General features: G+C 39.4%; 1 protein-coding gene across 1 annotated transcript in view; it reads right to left on the bottom strand.

Annotated features, from left to right (window-relative positions):
* The window catches only part of VWF (von Willebrand factor), a 147,552-nt gene that overhangs the window by 18,054 nt on the left and 110,642 nt on the right, over positions 1 to 18,856 (bottom strand). Inside the window, exons 39-47 of the mRNA XM_075491424.1 lie at positions 17,677 to 17,882; positions 13,733 to 13,835; positions 13,549 to 13,623; positions 12,922 to 13,026; positions 12,237 to 12,442; positions 10,740 to 10,889; positions 2,855 to 2,965; positions 1,307 to 1,490; positions 366 to 406 (exon numbers count right to left, since the gene is read on the bottom strand). Of these exons, the coding sequence (XP_075347539.1) occupies positions 366 to 406; positions 1,307 to 1,490; positions 2,855 to 2,965; positions 10,740 to 10,889; positions 12,237 to 12,442; positions 12,922 to 13,026; positions 13,549 to 13,623; positions 13,733 to 13,835; positions 17,677 to 17,882 (1,181 nt within the window). The remainder of the gene's footprint in view (positions 1 to 365; positions 407 to 1,306; positions 1,491 to 2,854; positions 2,966 to 10,739; positions 10,890 to 12,236; positions 12,443 to 12,921; positions 13,027 to 13,548; positions 13,624 to 13,732; positions 13,836 to 17,676; positions 17,883 to 18,856) is intronic.

Raw genomic sequence — 18,856 nt, 5'->3', positions numbered from 1 at the left:
AGATTAACCCTCGCAGATAGTTTCCTGTGGTTTTGGTAGCCTGCAAGTCATGACACAACACAGATTACCACCATTTCTAAGCACTTTTCTCAAGCATTCTTTCAAGATAAGGAAACATTACTGTCCCCATTTTGTGGAGATACTCATTGTCATATAGGAAGACTGTGGCAGAGTCATGAACTGGACATACACGTGCTGAGCTCCTTGCCACTGCTTTTACCTCAAGGTCCCACTTGCAGTGATTCTGTCTGAACAAAGCTGCCCTGTATGCTTATCTGTATTCTGGCAAGTTCATGTTCTTCAAGAGCTCATTCATATATCTAAATGTCTTACCATCACAGCAAATGAAAGGAATTGTGTCTTACCCCAATAACAGTGCCATTCAAAGGACAACCGTTCAGAGGTACTGAAAAAGAAGATAATATTCCATTTAGCATTACCATTATCATGACATTACTGAGATTTAATAAACCACAGGTATGCTTTTTTGACTTATTAGAGTTCCAACTGAGGACATTTAGATCCAGTTTCACTGTAAAGAGGCATAATTGAGCTCTCTTACATTATACCTTGAAAGGTAACAATTTGTCAGAGCTATCCTGAATTCCACCTCCGAATATCCCTTGCTGAGCTGTTTTTTAACAAGTTCATGGAACGATGTAGATTTTCCCCTCCAGTTCAAGCCTTGCACTCACAGAAGATGCACTCACAGGTTTTCTGCAAGTTACAGTGCTTATTTCTCCTCCTCCTTCCACTGCTAGCTCCTCACCCTGTGGCTGCATATATACTTGTCACTTAAGCACGACTGGGAGTCTTCCCAGACTGAGGCCAATTATCCAAATCATCTGATTTGGACTTTTGACCTAAGCCTATTGTAGGAAATGGCCACAGCCACAATGCTCAGAGACATGCAGAAGACAGCATGGCTGCATGCAAACTCCCTGTTCATCACAGGCACTGGGGAGAGCATTGAACATTCCTAGGCCAAAAGCATCTCAAGATCTCTTTTAATTGTTTAGCAATGCAGGCTAGAGCTGTAGAGACATAGCCTGGTATGTGTCTCTGAAGCAGTGCAAAACAGCTTCAACGGTAAGTAGTTCAAAAAGAGGCAGTGAACATTAGTTGTAAAAAGAAAGTAATAGCAGCAGGTGCTATTGTACTCAATGTCTAAATTCTATAGGAAAGCTTCAAAGTAGTACTATACTTGCATAACACACACTTTTGAAATTGCTGTTGAGAAACAGAAAATCAACACACGAGATGATTCATCCTCCAGTGATTCGGTTTGTCATACACAAAACCTTACCACATCTGCAAGAAGGACAGCAGTCTATTATTTGGTCACAGCGTAGTTCAGTTCCCTCTGGACAGTCAGGCACATCCATTTGAGAGCAAGAAAGATTCTTTTGCTGCACAAAAACCTCATTGTTCACCCGGATGCACTCATTGATAATGCAATGGTTGAAGGGGGATCGCCACTCTGTGCCAACCTGATGGGAAATTGTAGCAAGATTAACTATAGGCAGCAGTATTTGTGTCGCTGGATAGCGGGAAGACCACCATAGCCAACATGCTGGTTTGCAAAAAGCACGTTTACTGTGTCAGGAACAGTCTGTCACTCAACAGTTCTCCACAAATCCTTACCGCGACAATCAGGTTATAGAATAGTCTGACAGAAGAGTTGAAAGAGGACACAGCAAGAAAGGGACAGCAGAGTATAAGGATCTATTACTTCATTAGGACAACCAAAATCAGTACGACATGGTGGGACATTAAAATAGGCCTTCTGAAGGTTTGTTTTATGAAGCAGAGCAGAATATTGATCCACATTAAGAAATGCCCTTGTTAAAATCGGGAAGAGGCAGGCTGCAAAATGTTACATTAACTTTTAAAAAGACAGCAGCAGACTGCTTTTGTAAAAGAAATGATTTAAAATTTAATATCAAACATATGAAAGTGAGATGTAGATGAAAATGCAGATACACTATAACAAACACTTAGGGAAGAAAAGATGAGAAGGTCTATTAATTTAAACATATTTAACTTACTGTTCCTGCCTTTGTTGAATCCAAAGCTCTGTGTAGGATTAAGCAATGTAGTGCTACTGGGGCAGGCAAGGGCTTGCCAAGGGCGGTTGGGTTAGGGACAGAACAAACTGAATAGCCTGAAGGAAAGTAAAATGTAGGCAAGAAAAGAAAGAAATATCCATGTAGCTTTCCAGAGTGGTAGGGTATCTGCAGCACATTTTAAATGGCCATTGCATGCACTCACTTCCTGTTAGGCTCTTTGAATCCTAAGGGAAGAGGCACACTGCTGAAAATAGACTGTTATTCTGAGCAAAGAACAAGCATGGCCTGGACCACTGTGGTCTGATCTGATGTGCAGCAAGCAGTTTAGCAACCAGAGACTAATCCATGTTTCTATCCTCATTTACTTCCTGATATTTCAGCGTGTACCAAGTAGGATATTCTATTTGAATAGGGCCAGGAAATTCAAGCAATCCACTACCCCACCTGCCTGTTATCCATAGAGTAATACAAATTAATTGGGAATAATTTAAGCAAATAGCTTCCAGCCAGGGAAGTACGTCCCGCTAATATTCTTTTGAGCCAGCATTTGTGAAATTACTAATTTTACATAAAAAGATTGCTTCCTAGAGCCTGAAAATGGAAGAAAGCATTTTATTGTTAGAACCAAGTGGATAAGTCACACACACCCCAAAAAATTGGGTTTTAGTGCTGCTTGCCGTATAGCAGAAATAACACATAACTTCTTCATCTCCTTCTGTGGAACACAAAATAATTCCAGGGCACTTCTGCTAGAAGAGGAAGTGTCCACGCCACCGCCACCTCACCTCGTGCAAACGAGGATCTGCATCACCCCGAGACCAGAATAGCTGCTCCTCACAGGCAGTCTTCTGGCATGTCCCACAACACTCCCCTTCTTCAATGATATACTTGTATCCCTGTAGGAGAAAAGAAAAGGACTGACTGATCAAGGAATAGAAGACAAATGAGAAGAGTAATCCTAAAAGAAAACACTGGGATAAATGCTCAATGTTAGCAACATTTTATGGAAAGGGGAGTTTGAAAACAGAACTGTAAGGCCACACACTGCTATTACAAAACAAACAAGCGGTCCACCCAGCTCAGTGTCCTGTTAAATGGTTAACATCATCTGCAAAAAAAAAAAAAAATTAATTTGTACACATTAGAAGCAGAAATTCTTATCTCATTAGTTCCTGCTTAATATGTATTTTGAAGACATACCCACTTCAGCTACATCAACTAACTCTAGGTACTAGCCTTCTTCAGGTCATGCAAATCAACTAATGAGCCAGTCTTGTGAGGATATCAGCTTCTTTAATTGGTATGGAGCACCCCTTCTTAGAGTATAAAACATGTTGATGGTGCCAAATAGTTAAAAAAAAAAAACCAAAACTGAAATCATTGAAAAACCTCTTCCTTTTGCCAGGATCTGCTCAAATATGTAATAGTACAAAGATTTGCCACAAGACAGAAAAGAACAATGATATAAACAGGCAGAAATGGAAAGGGAAAAGGTAAAAGAAAAATGCTTTTGGAGGACCCTGAGCTATTTCAGCAGCATTAAGCAGCAGTCATTTCCAAATATTAGTTTATTGTATGCGAGCAGTTTCTTTTATGCATTAGCAAAGTGTAAAGAGCAAGTCTTTCCAATAATACTATTATACAAAAGAAAATGAAAGGTAAAAATTGTTCTAGTGGCATCTTGGACATTAGTCAGCACTTGTAACTCCCCTTCCCATTCCTGAGACTTGAAGGTTAGGATTCAGTCTGAGTACGTTCAGACATCTGACTGCCCTGTGCTGAAGCAGAGGGAAAGGGTTGGTCAGAAATGTAGTCCAAGGACCAGGTTTGAGTGATCATTTCATCTTTTCATCTCCTGAAACAACTAGTCAAATATTCAAACACTGGAATATCTAAGTGAAGAAAGCAAGGAGCTTTATTCTAATTAGAAATAATATTTTCTGTATTTAATAGCTAGGCAGTCTCCGAAGGGCAAAGCATAACTCTGATTTCAATACAGAGTTGAAGGAAAGATGTTCTGTCAAAGAAAATACTCTATGTGTGAAAAATGCCAGTGAAAAGCATCATTTAATTTTGGTCAACCCCTTTGAACTGAAATTGCTGAAGTATTCCCAACTGCTTCCTCCCTTCATGAACTGTCCTTGATTTGCAATATGAAACATATTAGCAAACGTCAACAATCAGCAGACTTTCATACGGAAGTGCATTTTGTAGAATGTCATACAATGCAATAACAGACCTAGCTTTGTGGGAAAAGTTGTGCTGTTGAACATTTTGTTTTATATGACTTTTATCTGCTAAATACATATCTGAAGCATCTGAAATATGGGATGCAACTTTTTATTTTAGTAGCAAACTCAGAGAAATAAAAATCCATGAGCTATTCGTGCCCAGAATGAACTCAGCATCTTGACTAAGCAAAATCCAGCTGCAGGACCCAAATTTCACTGAGTCGGTTTGAACAGAGCCCTCTAAAGTGCAAACAAAAAGGTGCTATGCAGCAGACTCCAGGTGTGATTTGCACTCTTAAGGCACTGACAAATATGTTGGGTTTGGACAGTTCAACCTGCCTGTGTGGCCCTTTAGGTGCTAGGTGTGTTCAAAATCTGGGGGCTCTGGCTCCTAAGGGGAAGAAATACAGATCACAGCTCCTGACCTCAGCACCTGCTGAGCTCCTCCTAAGGCAGCCCCTGAACCACTGCAGCCTACAAACCTCTTTCAGAAGACAAACCTGCAAAATGCAGCAGTTCATGAGCTCCTCAAAAAGCAGAGCAGCCATCTGAAGTTGAGGAGAAGGTGGACAGTGATTCCCCTCTGTCATAGATCCTCCACAGCATGAGAATCATTTCATCATCAGAAAACCCCACCTTTTGTACTCACACCATGGAAATTTGGACCCACAGAAATAAAGAAAGCTTTATTTTATGTTTAATTCTAAAGGTGGTAATGTTTAAGGTTACATCTAAGAAAAGGAAAATGTATTGTGCATTTTGAGGTGGTTTTTTGTTGTGGTTTGTTTTTTTTTTTTTCCCCAGTTAGATAATTCATGTACAAAGAGTATATGCTATCAGGATTATTCCTGAGCTGCACAATCTATGAACATGAACATCCGACAAGTCTCAGATACTGTGCTGTTGAAGGTTAATGTTAAATAGAACTAGGCAGACTAAGTAGTATCCATCTCTTCCTTCATTATTTTTCATTTTCTAGCATATAGACACTAGTGTATAGAGATGCCAGTGTTTGCCATGGTTTGTTCAAGGATCTACTTATAGTCAATATTTTGCTTGCCCCCTGCTTTTTCTGGACTGGATCTGCTGCTTTATTCCTCCTCTGCATCTTGCCTTTTTTTTTGTAAACACAGAGTTCAAACTTCGAACAGGGAATTAAAACTCAGAAGGCGCCCTTGGTAAGTGTCTGACCGTCTGTCACCCTGAGAGGCAGATCACAGTCTACAGGACTAAAAAAAAAATCCCCACGCCCCAGGGAGGTAAGGGATAAGGCAACACAAGGCACCTCTCACATTTGAACAGGTGCACGTGGCTGACTTGGGAGTGATAATCAGCAGCTGAGATGGAGAACCTGACAAGTGCTCAGTTATGCCGCCAGGTCAGGCTGTTTTATCAAACACAAATGCTGAGATAAAGCTGATCTCCCGAATGGAGGGTGAAAGCATACAGATTAAGACATTCTACATGGGGGGGGGAAATTTTGCCCACTTTTGAACTGGGGCTTGGCTTGTGACAAACAAGAGGAATGTAGATTAATTCTGTAGCATTCAGAGAACACACATTTTGGTTTCATCGCCTACTCAAGGCTACCAGAGGGATCCACACAGGCTATGGCTTGGCGCATTTCTGCACTCCCTCTTTCATTCCAGGGTTGGTCAGGATACATAGTTCATCTTTTCACGAGTGCTAAGGTTTTGGCCAGAAAACTCTGTCAGCTGTCTTTTGGCCAACAAAGCAGGAAAGAAAGAACAGAGATTACTCCTCAACATAGTATTTTTAAGAAGGCTCCAGTATTTTCCTTTTACATATTGAGATTATAGTATCTAGAGAGGGTTGGAGGAACCAAAGAGAATGAAAATGGCAACGGTAGACCAAGAAAAACCCCCTAGGATGGATATAAATCAACATGAAATGCTGAAAGCAAAATCTTCAGTGGCTATGAATCAGCGCAATTCTAGAGATTTCCCTGGACCTGCACTCATTTACCCCAGGTGAGGACTAAATTCTCCATTTGCAAGTCTCTAGAACATTAAGGTATCATTTCCTAATTTCCGTAATGAATTATGCTTTAAAATGCAAGCAAGATGTTTGAAATTACCTCCCACCAAGACTTTCACAGTTTTTAAATGGGATCCTGCACATATAATATTCAAACAACAGTCTTCCCTTTACAGTAATTACTTTCACCTCCTTAATACACACTATTAAGCCATTTACTACCATGCTTTACACGCCACTTCAAAGAAAAATATCCATTTGAAATATTGGAGATTAAAGCTATAGATTTTGTAGTCAGCATCTATTGCAACCATCATTCACTATCCCTGTGCACGTATGGTGCAAATATTCTTTATTTTAATTTAACATAGCCATCAAGAGGCTTGAAAATCTAACCTAATTAATTTACACACACTTAGCTAAATGGATTTGTCTTAAACACTTATCCCAGAAAATTATGCTTCGTTCTTCTCATAATCGTCTAATACTTTAAATTATCCAATACTTTAAACCACACTCTTTTATATCACTTACAAGGTACCTAACTCCAAGAACATTGACAGAAATTAAGCAAAGCAAGTGCTCCCTTCACATTAGTATACTAATGATTTTAAGGTGTTTTGAAAGCTGTTATCCATTTTATCACCATGATTCTCTGAAGGGATGTAGTCTGATGTACTCTGAGAGAAATAATTTTTGAAGAAGCTCCAGGAGGGAGACACCACTCCTCCTTGTGGCACATGCAATAATTACAGCAATTATCTGCTTGCTTTCTCAAAACTTTGGTAAGAGAAAGATAGAAGATGAACAAAAAAGTGAGGGGACTATGACATATAATGAAGCAAACCCACATCTGGTTTGCAAGAGAGAAGTCTGTATTTGCTGTTAACATACTGAGAGAACTGTGGGATTCGTTCATTTTAATGAACCATCCACTCTTTTTTCCATAGCGTTTCTTTACATTCTAAAACAACAGATAGGATTTGAGTTTGATTTTGTCATGCTCGGGAGAACAGTAGCACCGTTCAATCATTAGGGTGAAGGAGCTAGTACATGTATTACGTTTTTTTTCTCTTTTTGTGTAGCTAGATAAAAAACTGTAAGCTGTTTTCACAGAAGTCAGATGACACAATCAACGATACTCCACGACTTTAAGACCTGGCAATGGCATTAATAACCATGAGCAGCAGAGAGTTTGAACATCATCTTAGTAATGATCCACGATTAAAGTATGTCTTTAATGCCAACACAACTTTCAATGTTATCTAATCTGAACTGAAAAATAAGCTTTAAAGCCAATTCAAACTGGATTACAGAACTTCTGTGGTCCTTGATATGTATATCCACTGAATGAGGAATACACAAAGGAAAAAAGAAAATGTGAGCTATCCAGGTTGTCCAACAGCTACGGTTTTGGTTGTACAACTTTGATAACCATCAAAGGAGCAGAAGAAATGGCAGATTCCCAAAAAGAACTGCCATGTTTTCCACCAAGGCTTTTTGTTTGTTTTAAAAAGCTTTTTGGCACTGCAATGCATAAGGCTGATTTGTCAAGAAACTGTAGCTCTGCATTAATGATACTTTATTAGAATAACAGATAATTGCTAAAGTTATGGCTATGAGCCAAAACACAGGCAGATACTTTAGATCTAATATTTCATAATAATTGCCATACTAGAAACAAGTCTCTTCTACAAATGGAAATCGAAGGGATTCTCTTGCAAAAGCTGAAAGATCTCACATCTACCCTCATAGTTTTCACTGCATTGGGCATCCTCAAGCTTTCTCACCAAACTCTACACTCGCAGAAAGAGCACTAGTTTGGTTTCTTGGGGTTTTTTTAATGGATTGGGGTTTTTGCTCTGGAATTATGCAGTGTTTAAGACACAGCAGAGGAAAACATTATTCAAAAAAAGTTTATATTTTTTTCACACCTTCTCAAGTGCACATACCTACATGCTGTCTAGCCTTGTTCTGATATGGGGGCTGTAAGTTAAATGATATTGAAATACAGTGGTATTAAGGCATTTGAAATTCTTTGAAAAACCAAGACACAATTAGCTTAATAGAGTTTAGAAAAGAGAATCGCTGTTCAGATACTGGTTTGCTTACCTGAAATGTTCATAGTCAAATTTCAATGCATGATTAACTGTTTTAAAATACATATTAGTGTAAATTCAAACGAGAATTTAAAACAAGTCAGATAATGCAGGGTTTCTGCAACACTGTTAACTCAGCTGTGAGGTGCTGCACATATATGTTCTATTCCCAAGGTCAGTCTTTGACTCCCAGACACATTATTAATCATGTCTTTCTGAAAGCAAAAAGAACACCTCTAACTTCTCATAGCTGTATGTACGAGGTTTGCTAATGAAGAGCTTTCTTCCAAATGTAACTGAACAAAAGCAAGGAGGAAGAAGAGAGATCATGTGTTGATTTTTCTTAGCCTCTGTTCTGAATGCAACTGCATAAATGGGACTCATTCAAAAAAAAAAAAAAATGGGAAGACTTCTTAAAACCAGTTAAAAGGTTTAGGAAAAACAGTGGGAAACAGGCTGCAAAGATTTGGAGACTTGGCAGAGGAGGGGAATGTGCCTGACATATTTGTTTGGAGATTCACTGTATTTCCAGCAAGAAGAAAAAATCCTACTCCTGGAGCAGAAAAAAGCAAGTGAATCTTGTCTCACATGCAGCACTAGAAAACCCAGAACAACACAGTAGCATCCCAGTCAGCACAGGGAATCAAACCCAAGAGCAGCACCTGTCCCTCTTAGTTAAAGGGTTTTGCAGTTATTGCTGTAGTATGCCCTCCTTTGCATTTCCCACTGACAAATTCCAGCTGGTCACCTGTAATGACACCAGGGCAGTCTGTTGAGTCACGGGCCAACATGCAGACTTTTATCAGCTCCTGGACTGAAAGCACTGACGTTACAAGATACATTTGGAAACACTTGCTGCTTGGTCAACTGTTTGAATTTAGTGGGGGCTAATGCTATATGTAGCCTAATATTATATTCAAAAGCAACTTGGAGATTTGTATAGCATTAACTAGCTCATCTTTGCTTCTGCACTGAGGGGAAAAAAACAAATTAGCTTCTTCTGGGCTTCATTTCACAGTTCAGGGAAGAACAAACCCATGGTGAAAACCCTGGGTCAGCAAAAGACCTGCAGAGAATATTCTGAATCCCATACAGCCACATCTAGTTGCTCCACATGGACCCCACACAGCCTACTGAACTGGCAGATTGTGAACACACCAGAACATAGACTAGGGAGGAGCTGCTTCAAGTCAGATGTGCCTCTCCCTGAATGGAATTGGCTAATACCATCAAAAATAATCTCAATTAATCCATGTATATCCTGAAAGCTTTACAAAGAGGCAAAATGTATTTGTGGTAGCCTCTGACGTTTGCAGCACAACTTCTCTGGCCACATGACAGTTGGTAAGGGGTGTGGGTTATCAGCATTTGGCTGGGCAACTTCTTCTGCCATGTCCTTTTTCTGCAGACCCAAGCTGTGTATTTCCACTATCCCTCCCTGACTGACCGATCCATACTACCCTCATGAAGCAAGGATATAGGAATGCTCAGGGATTATGGGTACAAGGTTCTAGGTACCAGAGCAAAATGCAACTCTAGGGCATCACATTTAATTTTACAGTGATTTTTTTACATCCTTATTCTCCACATTACGTTAAGGTGAAGAATGTTAGGGATGTAAATTGGGTAGTTTAAAGGAAGTATAAAAACAATTTTGAACTTTTGTTTGCACAAATCATGTTATGGTCAAAGTGTTCTAATCTATGACACTGGCAAGTGCTGCTGACTTTTAACCAATGCCTTTGACCCTTCTAGAATTCTTCTACCAACTTTTTGTACCAAGTATCTGTCTCCTCCTGTTTGACTAGCTATGTCAATATAACAAAGGAGCTCATACTTCCTTTGTGGGCTTCCAAAAGTAGACCACATAATTTTATAGCACATAGCAGATGTCTGAGCGTAATAAAGGCCACAGCATGTGGTGTTATTACTTCTATAATGGGCAGAGCTGAGCAATAGACAGCAATAGAGGAATGTTCTCTTCAGAAAGTGAACTTCAGCTAGAACAAAGTCATTCGAAATTGATCTTCAGACATCATGAGTACTTATTGTGCAAGTGGTGTAAATGATAGTCACTTCAGGATGCAGTTCTCCTTTACTGAAATATAAAATAAACTTGTCACTGATTTCCTTGGCAGCAGGATATGATCCTAAAACAATAACCCTAAAATAAAGTCAGTAATGCTCAGGCCTTCTTAGACTCTGTTTCCAAGATAATTCATTGCTACAACATTTATTTTCTATTTTTCTCTGATTTCTCTAAACACACAGGTTTAAAAGTAATCATTTCAGATCCCCATCAGGGCTCTGCTGGCTAATGCACTGGTTTAAATGTTACTTACCCGAGAGCAGAATGTGTTACATGCTTTGTCATGACACTCCATCATCTGAAGTCCTGTAACATCATCCCTCATACTAGTGCAAGAGCATTCCCTGCAACCATCTTCCCAGGTTGTCCCGATGGGGTAGACTACATTGTTGTGCACACACACCTGTTGAACGCAACAATTAATACATGAAAGAGCACACTGCTGCTGTAAGGGCACACTGCTGCTGTAAGGGCACACTGCTGGCTCCAAAAGGCTGCTTTTTAAGATATGAAACCTACCATAAATTTTATGGAATATTTTGAACCCAGTAGAAGTGGTACAGGTCTTAAAATTGTGGCCACTCTGTTAAGGAAAGGAAAATAAGTGCAACCAAAGATGCTGTTTTACAAAGAATAAATTGGAGATTTTTATCTGCAGTTGGTGGAATTGCCGAGGGTCTGACTCAGTTTCACTGGAAGTATAATGTGACACAATATTTAGAGATAATAAACAGTGAGTCTTGTAGAAGGAGCTGTGCACACAAAACTTCTTCCAGCTAAATCAGCTGACCTGAAAAGATCCTACTTTGAGCTACAAGCATTCATTCTCTTGTATCCTTAGGTCATCACAGCTACGACAAAAGTAGTGCCATCTCTTATATTGCACTTTCTATTAGTAAATTTTACAGCATGTTGTTAAAGAGATGAACATCATTTATTTTTATAGATATAGCAAGTAAGACACAAAGACATAAAATTACTTATGCAAGGTCATGAACTACTTAGGAACAGAGAAAATAAAGGCTATATCTCCTGAACTGCAAGACAGTGTAACCCTATGTTAAGCTGTTAGGTAAGGTTGCTTCAATGAAAAGGTTACATTGGCCTGCAACCGCTCCTCTAAGCAACCTTATCTTAAAGGTTAACATAGTATAACAACTTAATAAAAGGTTGGCAAAATAAGGAAAAATATATCCTGGTGAAACTTCAAGAGAGTCAGGTATTAATTTGGCAAAAATTTTAAAGTGGCAATATAGTTCATATAAGATGCAATGCCTCCTCAGGTAGAGGCAAAGGTAATCAATGGGCACAAGGAGTTTAGGTCTAGGGTGTTCCAAATATTTCAATAAAGTTAGTATAGGACTGAAAGAATGTATAGTAACTGTACTGATCCAAAAGCATGTACCTCTGTTATCCAGAAAAAAAATAAAAATTTGAAAATTACCTGTGAAATTCCTAATATATATAAAACTTCAAGGTCATTCAAGCATTAGGAATATATAAAATCATCTGATTATCTCAAAGTCACAAAAAATAGATTGGTTATGGTCAGAATAAATGTCTGTAACAAAACAAGCAACAGTGGGATGCAAGTGTATTTCTCTCGGACACATATAAATTTAAAATGCCCTGGCATCATTATCCAGTAGTCTCTTTGGGGGCTTGTTAATATCCAGCTATGCACTGACTTTGGTGCTGTCACTCCACACACAAAAGATACTCTTATCTGTGCAAATCATACTTCCCTTACCGTGCCTGGAACACAGGTGGTAGATATGCAGCCACAGTCATTGGTGAGAGATCTGGATAGATACCCCAGAGGGCAGCTCACTGATGAGTTAGTGCAGCTGCAGGTACACTCATATTTATCACAGCACTCGGTCTTCTTAACAGTCAGCTCTCGATGCGGTGGGCAGGAAGGTCTTTGAACTAAGCTGCATGCTTCTCTGTTACACGCTAGCAGAAAAAGGTAGGTACCATGTCAAGCACACAGCATTTCAGAGTGCCACGAGTGAACAAGACAGTTCTCTGGCAGCAAGGCACTAATTTGCTACTGCAAACTGTTACAAACCTACTTAAAGATTAAGAAGTAATGCAAATATAAAAGACCCAGGTCAAAAATTATGCTGCAGGTTCAGAAAAAGTTCCTACCCTGCCAAAAAACTCTTGTCTCGTATAGAATCAAAAAGATTTATAAAATAAGCATAAGGGTCAGAGCACACACATCCAAGAGTAAAGTGTTTCTCTTTTCCTTAATTCAAAAGTGTACTCAGGAAGTGCCAACAATACCCTCCTTCCAAGTCTGTGAAATCATTACATTTCCATTGGCTCCAAAATTAAACTGTTCAGAGGGAGAAAATAATGTCTAAAGGAAGTTGTCAGTGTTGCTCAAATGCAATGCTCCAGCATCACTCCCTGCTAAAAAAATATCTTACCACATGTGTAATTTGGTCTGCATTCTCCAGGGTTGGTCAGAGCAAGCTGCAGGCCAAACTCACAGGCAGGGACAGGAGGCAAATCACAGGAAACCAGATCACAGACTAAGAAGAGAAATTGAAAGAGTGTTTAAGACCACATCTGACTAGTTAGTCCTCAAGAAAAGACACACACACGCATGCACATCCCCATTAACCTTTTTTTTCCCCCTACATTCAATTGCTATCCTAAAATATGAATTAAGTTAGAGTTCAGCAGGTCAGAGTTTGTTTTCAAAATAGCTTAGGGAACAGTTCAAGTTATGAGGATTAAGGTTCTAATGTTATATTTAATGTGCAAATATAGACCATGAAAAAATAGATACTTGAAAAAAGACCATTCTAATGTCATTTAGATTAAAACAAATTGCTCTGCTCCCTTCTTCATCCCTTACAGAAAGCCAAGTTTGAAGTGAATTGAGACTCACATCCTCAGGAGTTGTTTATTTTTCCACATAGATGATTGTATGGTCATTCAGAGGTTTAAAAAATGGAGTATGGTATTAAATAAAAACACAGATTGTATCCCTTTGAAACATTTCATAAAAATATGTACCAAGAAGACTCCAACAGTTTATGAGAACCTACCACATTCATACTCGGGGCAGCACTGGCCAAGATCCCTGCGCAGACGAGGGACTTCACAGGGACCACACTGAACAGCTGGAGTAAGAAGAAAACATCCATAAAACAAGTTTGGATAAGAACTAGAAAACCAAGCAACAAAACCATCAATTCAAGTCCAGTCATACTTAGAGCTAAATGAATTTACGTTTGGCAGTAGGGCAAGGTCTGATGGTGCAGTTTATTCTCTTGTTATCAAGACACGTGCAGATCTTGCAAGGCTCATTAGCAGGAATCCATGTTTCCATGTGCTGCATGAAAAAAAAAACAGATTGTTAGAAAGAAATCAAATATTCTGGCCGCTGGCATGTTGGCGATGGGAGTGGGTGAGGTTGAGCAACATTAATTTAGAAAACCAGAAGGCTAGATGCAGGATTGGTTGGTTGCTCTGTTAACAGGAAGAACCTAAGGAGACACATAATTCTGAAATGACTGTAGTGTACCAATTTAGCAAAGGACGTAAAGAATGCATGAATGAGATGAGGAGTCACTATTGTTTTAAGTATGAAAAATGCTCAGATGTTATAAATGCAATCGCAGGCTATTGTGAGTAACAGTGGACTCACGCAACTACATACCATGATTGGATGTTCAGTGGTAATAACAGAAACAACGATATTTTGGGAAATACATAGAAGTGGCTGCTTTCCCAAATCACTGGTACTTAAACACAGAGAAATAAACAGTGCATATTTTTTATTAAGAGTATGTAGGGTGTCATCACTTGATTTCCCAGTGGACTGCAGACTGGAAAAGCCCTATAGCAAGCCCAAATCTGAAACTACCACTGCGGTGATTACCTGAAGGTAATAAGCACATTCAGATATTGCCAGTGAAGTGTATCATTATTCAACCACTGCTTTCTCTCTTGAGAGAGAGGAAAATCACCGATTTTAAAGATTTAGTTACCTATAAAGAACTATCTACATTTAAAACCCATGTGAACAGGTAGGCAAGAGTGAAAAGATGCACTATGGGACAATAATGTTAATTTGCACAATTGATCCAGGTTCTGGGTGAGAACATGTAGAGTAGGTTAGGATGGCACAAAGGGAAAAGGTGTCATCCAGAAAACTGGAGTGCAGTTTAAAAATAACCATCTGCCAAGATCTTTAGTAATAAGAAGAAAGGAAGGAAATATCTAAGCATACTGCCACCTGTACCCAGAGATATCTATGTAATTTAAGCCATCACAGGAGTCTGAAAAGACAGTTTACTTTCAAAGGTTAACAGCATGGCAAGGATAAGACAGCAGGCATGCTAGAACAAGCCAACCAGAGGTTTAACAAAGCTTAGGATCCAAATCGCATAGGGTTGGTTAATCTATAGGAAATCTATTTTAGTCAAAGAAAGCTTGCATCAATGTATTGCTAGTAAAGAACATTATCCCAGGGCTTGGGAAAACAACTCTGAGACCTCTGCCAGAGCATTCAATGGCCTCAGGGTTAAAAAGCCCTGAGAAGGCAGCTTATAGAGAATGCCTACATTTGCAGGTGGTGATGTGAAAAGCATGTGGACATTTCAAGACACAGAGAAAGAGAATCACAACATCCGTTAAACATTTTCAGCAGCCTCAATTTTCGGACAGGTTTTCTTCAGCATAAGTAGGAGTCTCTTTCTAATATCAGAAGAAATGACAAGAGATAGCACGGTGTTAGTAGAGATCTATATAGGTGTTGATACTGAGAATCCCGTAAGCCCAAGCATGATCTGAGGTAGAAAGGAACAGAGGAAAGAACACCAGAGGGAAAGAAGGGGGTTAAGGAAATCATAACCCACCACCAGTTGCACTGCCTGTTGTATTGCTCACACAGCTAATCCTGCAACGGTGGAGACGCAAAACGGCTGTGTGAGCTGATCCTCCCCTGCCCTCCACCTCCCCATCCACACAGCAGCTGCAGCTAAGCCTTGCCATTGGGGTGCAGACGAGAGGTTTTCAGAGTTAAGACCCCATTAAGGGGCATGCGACAACTCATGAATTTCAGAACTTCTGCAGAAACAGGGAGATATCTTGCAGACGTTATTCCCAAGATGTGTGCTGAGCTTTTCTCCATGAGGGCTTGAAACAATTATTTAAATGGAAAATGCACGGTATTGCCTCAGGATTCAGGGATTTAAGGCACAGAGATCCTAGGCTTTAATCTGCATTCACAATAACCATTTCATACAGAATCATAATATAATAACTAGAGTTCTCAGGCTCACTGAGAGTTGTGCACAATTGATCTGTGTTTAGGGCAGTGATTATATACATTGCAAGCTATTTTTTCCTTCAAGAGAAATAATAAGGTTATTACAAAAATTACTGGGGTTTTTTTTCCTTCCATTTTACCAACTCTATAAGCCCTACACAAATCCAATAATATTGTATTTAAAACAAAGATCCAAAACAGAACACAAAGGACATATGTATGAAGATACTGTAACCTTAAAATAAAAGCTAGTACAAAGTCCACGTGCTCAATCCTTCGGAAAACTCTAACCTTTTGTTTTGAAAAAAGTCATTTGGATAATGCAGTTGTGGAACAAAAGAACACACTTTCTCTATGTCTTCCCTCTCGCTGCCAAGATCCATAGGATATGTACACCTGAGGAGGGGTCTTAATGCTGTTAGGCTCCTGTACCAGCCCCTTGCCCAGCAGTAGGAAACCTTCAAAATCGTTTTTAGTGAATACTTTTTCAGCGTGCTGTGCTTTGACAGTACCAGCAGGCAGCACTAAGGCACAAGTCATGGCAAGGTGAGATGCTGGGGCCAGCATCCTTGGACCTGTCCTGCACAAGGGCAGGCTGCACTGACACACGCGGGGCTCCCGGTGCAGACCTGCAGTGGCAAAGCAGTGCCTGGAATACTTGCTTCACTAAGTCAAGTGCATTGCTTGCTGGTACCCTATCACCTAAAGAAACTCTGTTAAGTTTACTCTGTTAAGTTTGATGATTTTGTCATTATGTTAATCAATGCAAACAATATTTTAAAGAGATGTTTTAGCCACAAATAGTCTTTTCTTCCTTTCAGTTTAACTGTTAATGTTTATAACACATTTCTTGCTGAACTAAACATGAGTCTAAATTTGCGTGTGTAAAATGAAGTTATTCAGAGTACATACAGTCATTTACTTTTTAAAATCTATCTTTGTACTTAAAGAATAGACTTACACACACACAGAGCATTCTGTTATTTACAGAAGATCTATGTTACAAAAACAATTATGTCTTTGACAGCATGTTTGGTGAGTATGATAAGACCATGCAAAAATCCCATAAGAATCTAAAGCCCATAAAATACTGAAATTAAAGCCACTTCTTCTTAAAGTCTCATAACAAAACTACAGCTTTAAGAGGACTGGCTGACTTAGGTGAAAACTCCCAGAGTTGAGAAGCTGGGGATGAAGATGAACAACTCCTGCTACTTGGAACAGGGGATGTAGGGAGGAGCTTGTGCACCTACTGTGTGATGCTGAAAGGGAAATCAACAGTCTCTTTCACTGCAGTCTGGCACCCAGCACCCATAGCTCTTCCCAATCCCATTCTACCACAGAGAGTTCTGATTTAGCTGAGGAAAGTGGATTTTCAGTAAAACTAAAATGATGAATTTCATCAAAGGAATGATTCTCATTAAAAAAAAAATGAGGTAGGCTAATATAACTTGACATGAGGTCATCTTGGTCTCACTGCTCCACACCAACCACTGAAAATATTTCAGCAAGCTTTGCAAAGACAATACGATACATTTAAGCAAGGGTTCCAGATTTATGATTAAATTGTAATTTCTGGTAAAAGCCTACTGAATGGAGGTGTTTATCTTGGTAAATGTTGACTTATGCCATCCTTCCTCTCTTCCCTCTAGACCTCCCTCTACACAAATTTGTCATGCATTTCCAGGTCTGTATAGTCCCAGCTGTGAATTTTATATCCATCCCAGCCAATTTCACACTAGAGGAAGCTACATAGAGCTGTCAGCTGGCCAGTTATGAGGAACTGAGCTAGAAAATAAAGCATCCAAAGGGGAAAATAGTTAGACTTATAAGGTAGATTTACTTGCAAAAGTACGAACCCCAACCACTTACAAAGGTAAGCTGCTAAGTATATAGCTACCTGATGGTGCGTGCCATCTTCACTGACGCATTGTGTGCAGACTTCTTCATCAACACAGCTGTCATTAAAAATCACCTGTCCGTCTGGACAGAAGCAGCCTTCTGTGGGATAATCCTTGCAGACACTGAGTTTGGTACTATTCTCACAGTGCTTTATGCAGGCTTTGTGGCAGTGATCATATGTCAAATATGTGGGACATTTCATTGCTGAGGAAGACAGAAAAAAACTCTTTAGATAAAGAGGTCTGAAATGCAGAGAAATGTTTCCACTCACCCTTTCTTTAGAATTCCGTTCAGGTTTTTGAAAGCCATCATCTGATGAACATATTTTGTCCTCCGCAGCCACTAGCATCCTTGAAAATACATTTTTAAAACTAACAAAATCCACAGTGGAAAGTGATTGAAGGCGTTTGCTTAAGTTACAGTCCATGCAGAAATCATCAAGCCACATTTTCAGGTCACACGAATCAGCAAAGTATAACTTACCCTAATAATGATACAATGGCTTACATGAGCCGAACACCTTGCCTAACTTTGTTTTCGACGCTGGGCAAGAAACATAAGAATTTGGAACCACCTTTATGTGTATTAGAGAAGCACTGATAACGGCGCATGGTTAGGAGATATCCAGGACAGGCTAAAGCATTGAACAAAGATTTTTTTGACAACTTGATAGGCAGCAGTGTTCCCAAGCAACTAAAGAAAGCTAACAAACAGAACATTTTGGTAATTCAAAACTGAACCTGCTGGATTTCTGCACCTTATTAACTGAATTGCCTTATTAGGGGAATTAACTGAATCAAGGAAAGTTACATTCCCCCCTAAGCCAACACATAAAATTTTTACTGATGAGTTCACAACACTGAGGGTATTGTCTCTAAAAGCAAACATAAAACTAAGTCTATAGCTATTCAAGAAACTTATGGACACAGCTTCCATACCGTGTACTCCCTTAAGTCTACTTTATTTTTCCTCTACAGCTTCAATTAGGAAAAGTGTTTCTTATTTCCCAGTTTGTGACTGCTGTGAGGTTTATAAAACTTTTTTTCAGTCCCCTGACAAAAAACACTGAAATAAAATTACTGAATGAAGACCTGAGCTTCCAACCAAGCAAGCATTCATCAGCTGAACTGTCTACACACACCCCTCATAGCCAAAGGAAACAGAACATAAATGCCTTT

Source organism: Mycteria americana, chromosome 1 (assembly GCF_035582795.1).
Source record: "Mycteria americana isolate JAX WOST 10 ecotype Jacksonville Zoo and Gardens chromosome 1, USCA_MyAme_1.0, whole genome shotgun sequence".
Lineage (NCBI taxonomy): Eukaryota > Metazoa > Chordata > Aves > Ciconiiformes > Ciconiidae > Mycteria > Mycteria americana.
This window is presented reverse-complemented; position numbering and strand designations above follow the sequence as displayed.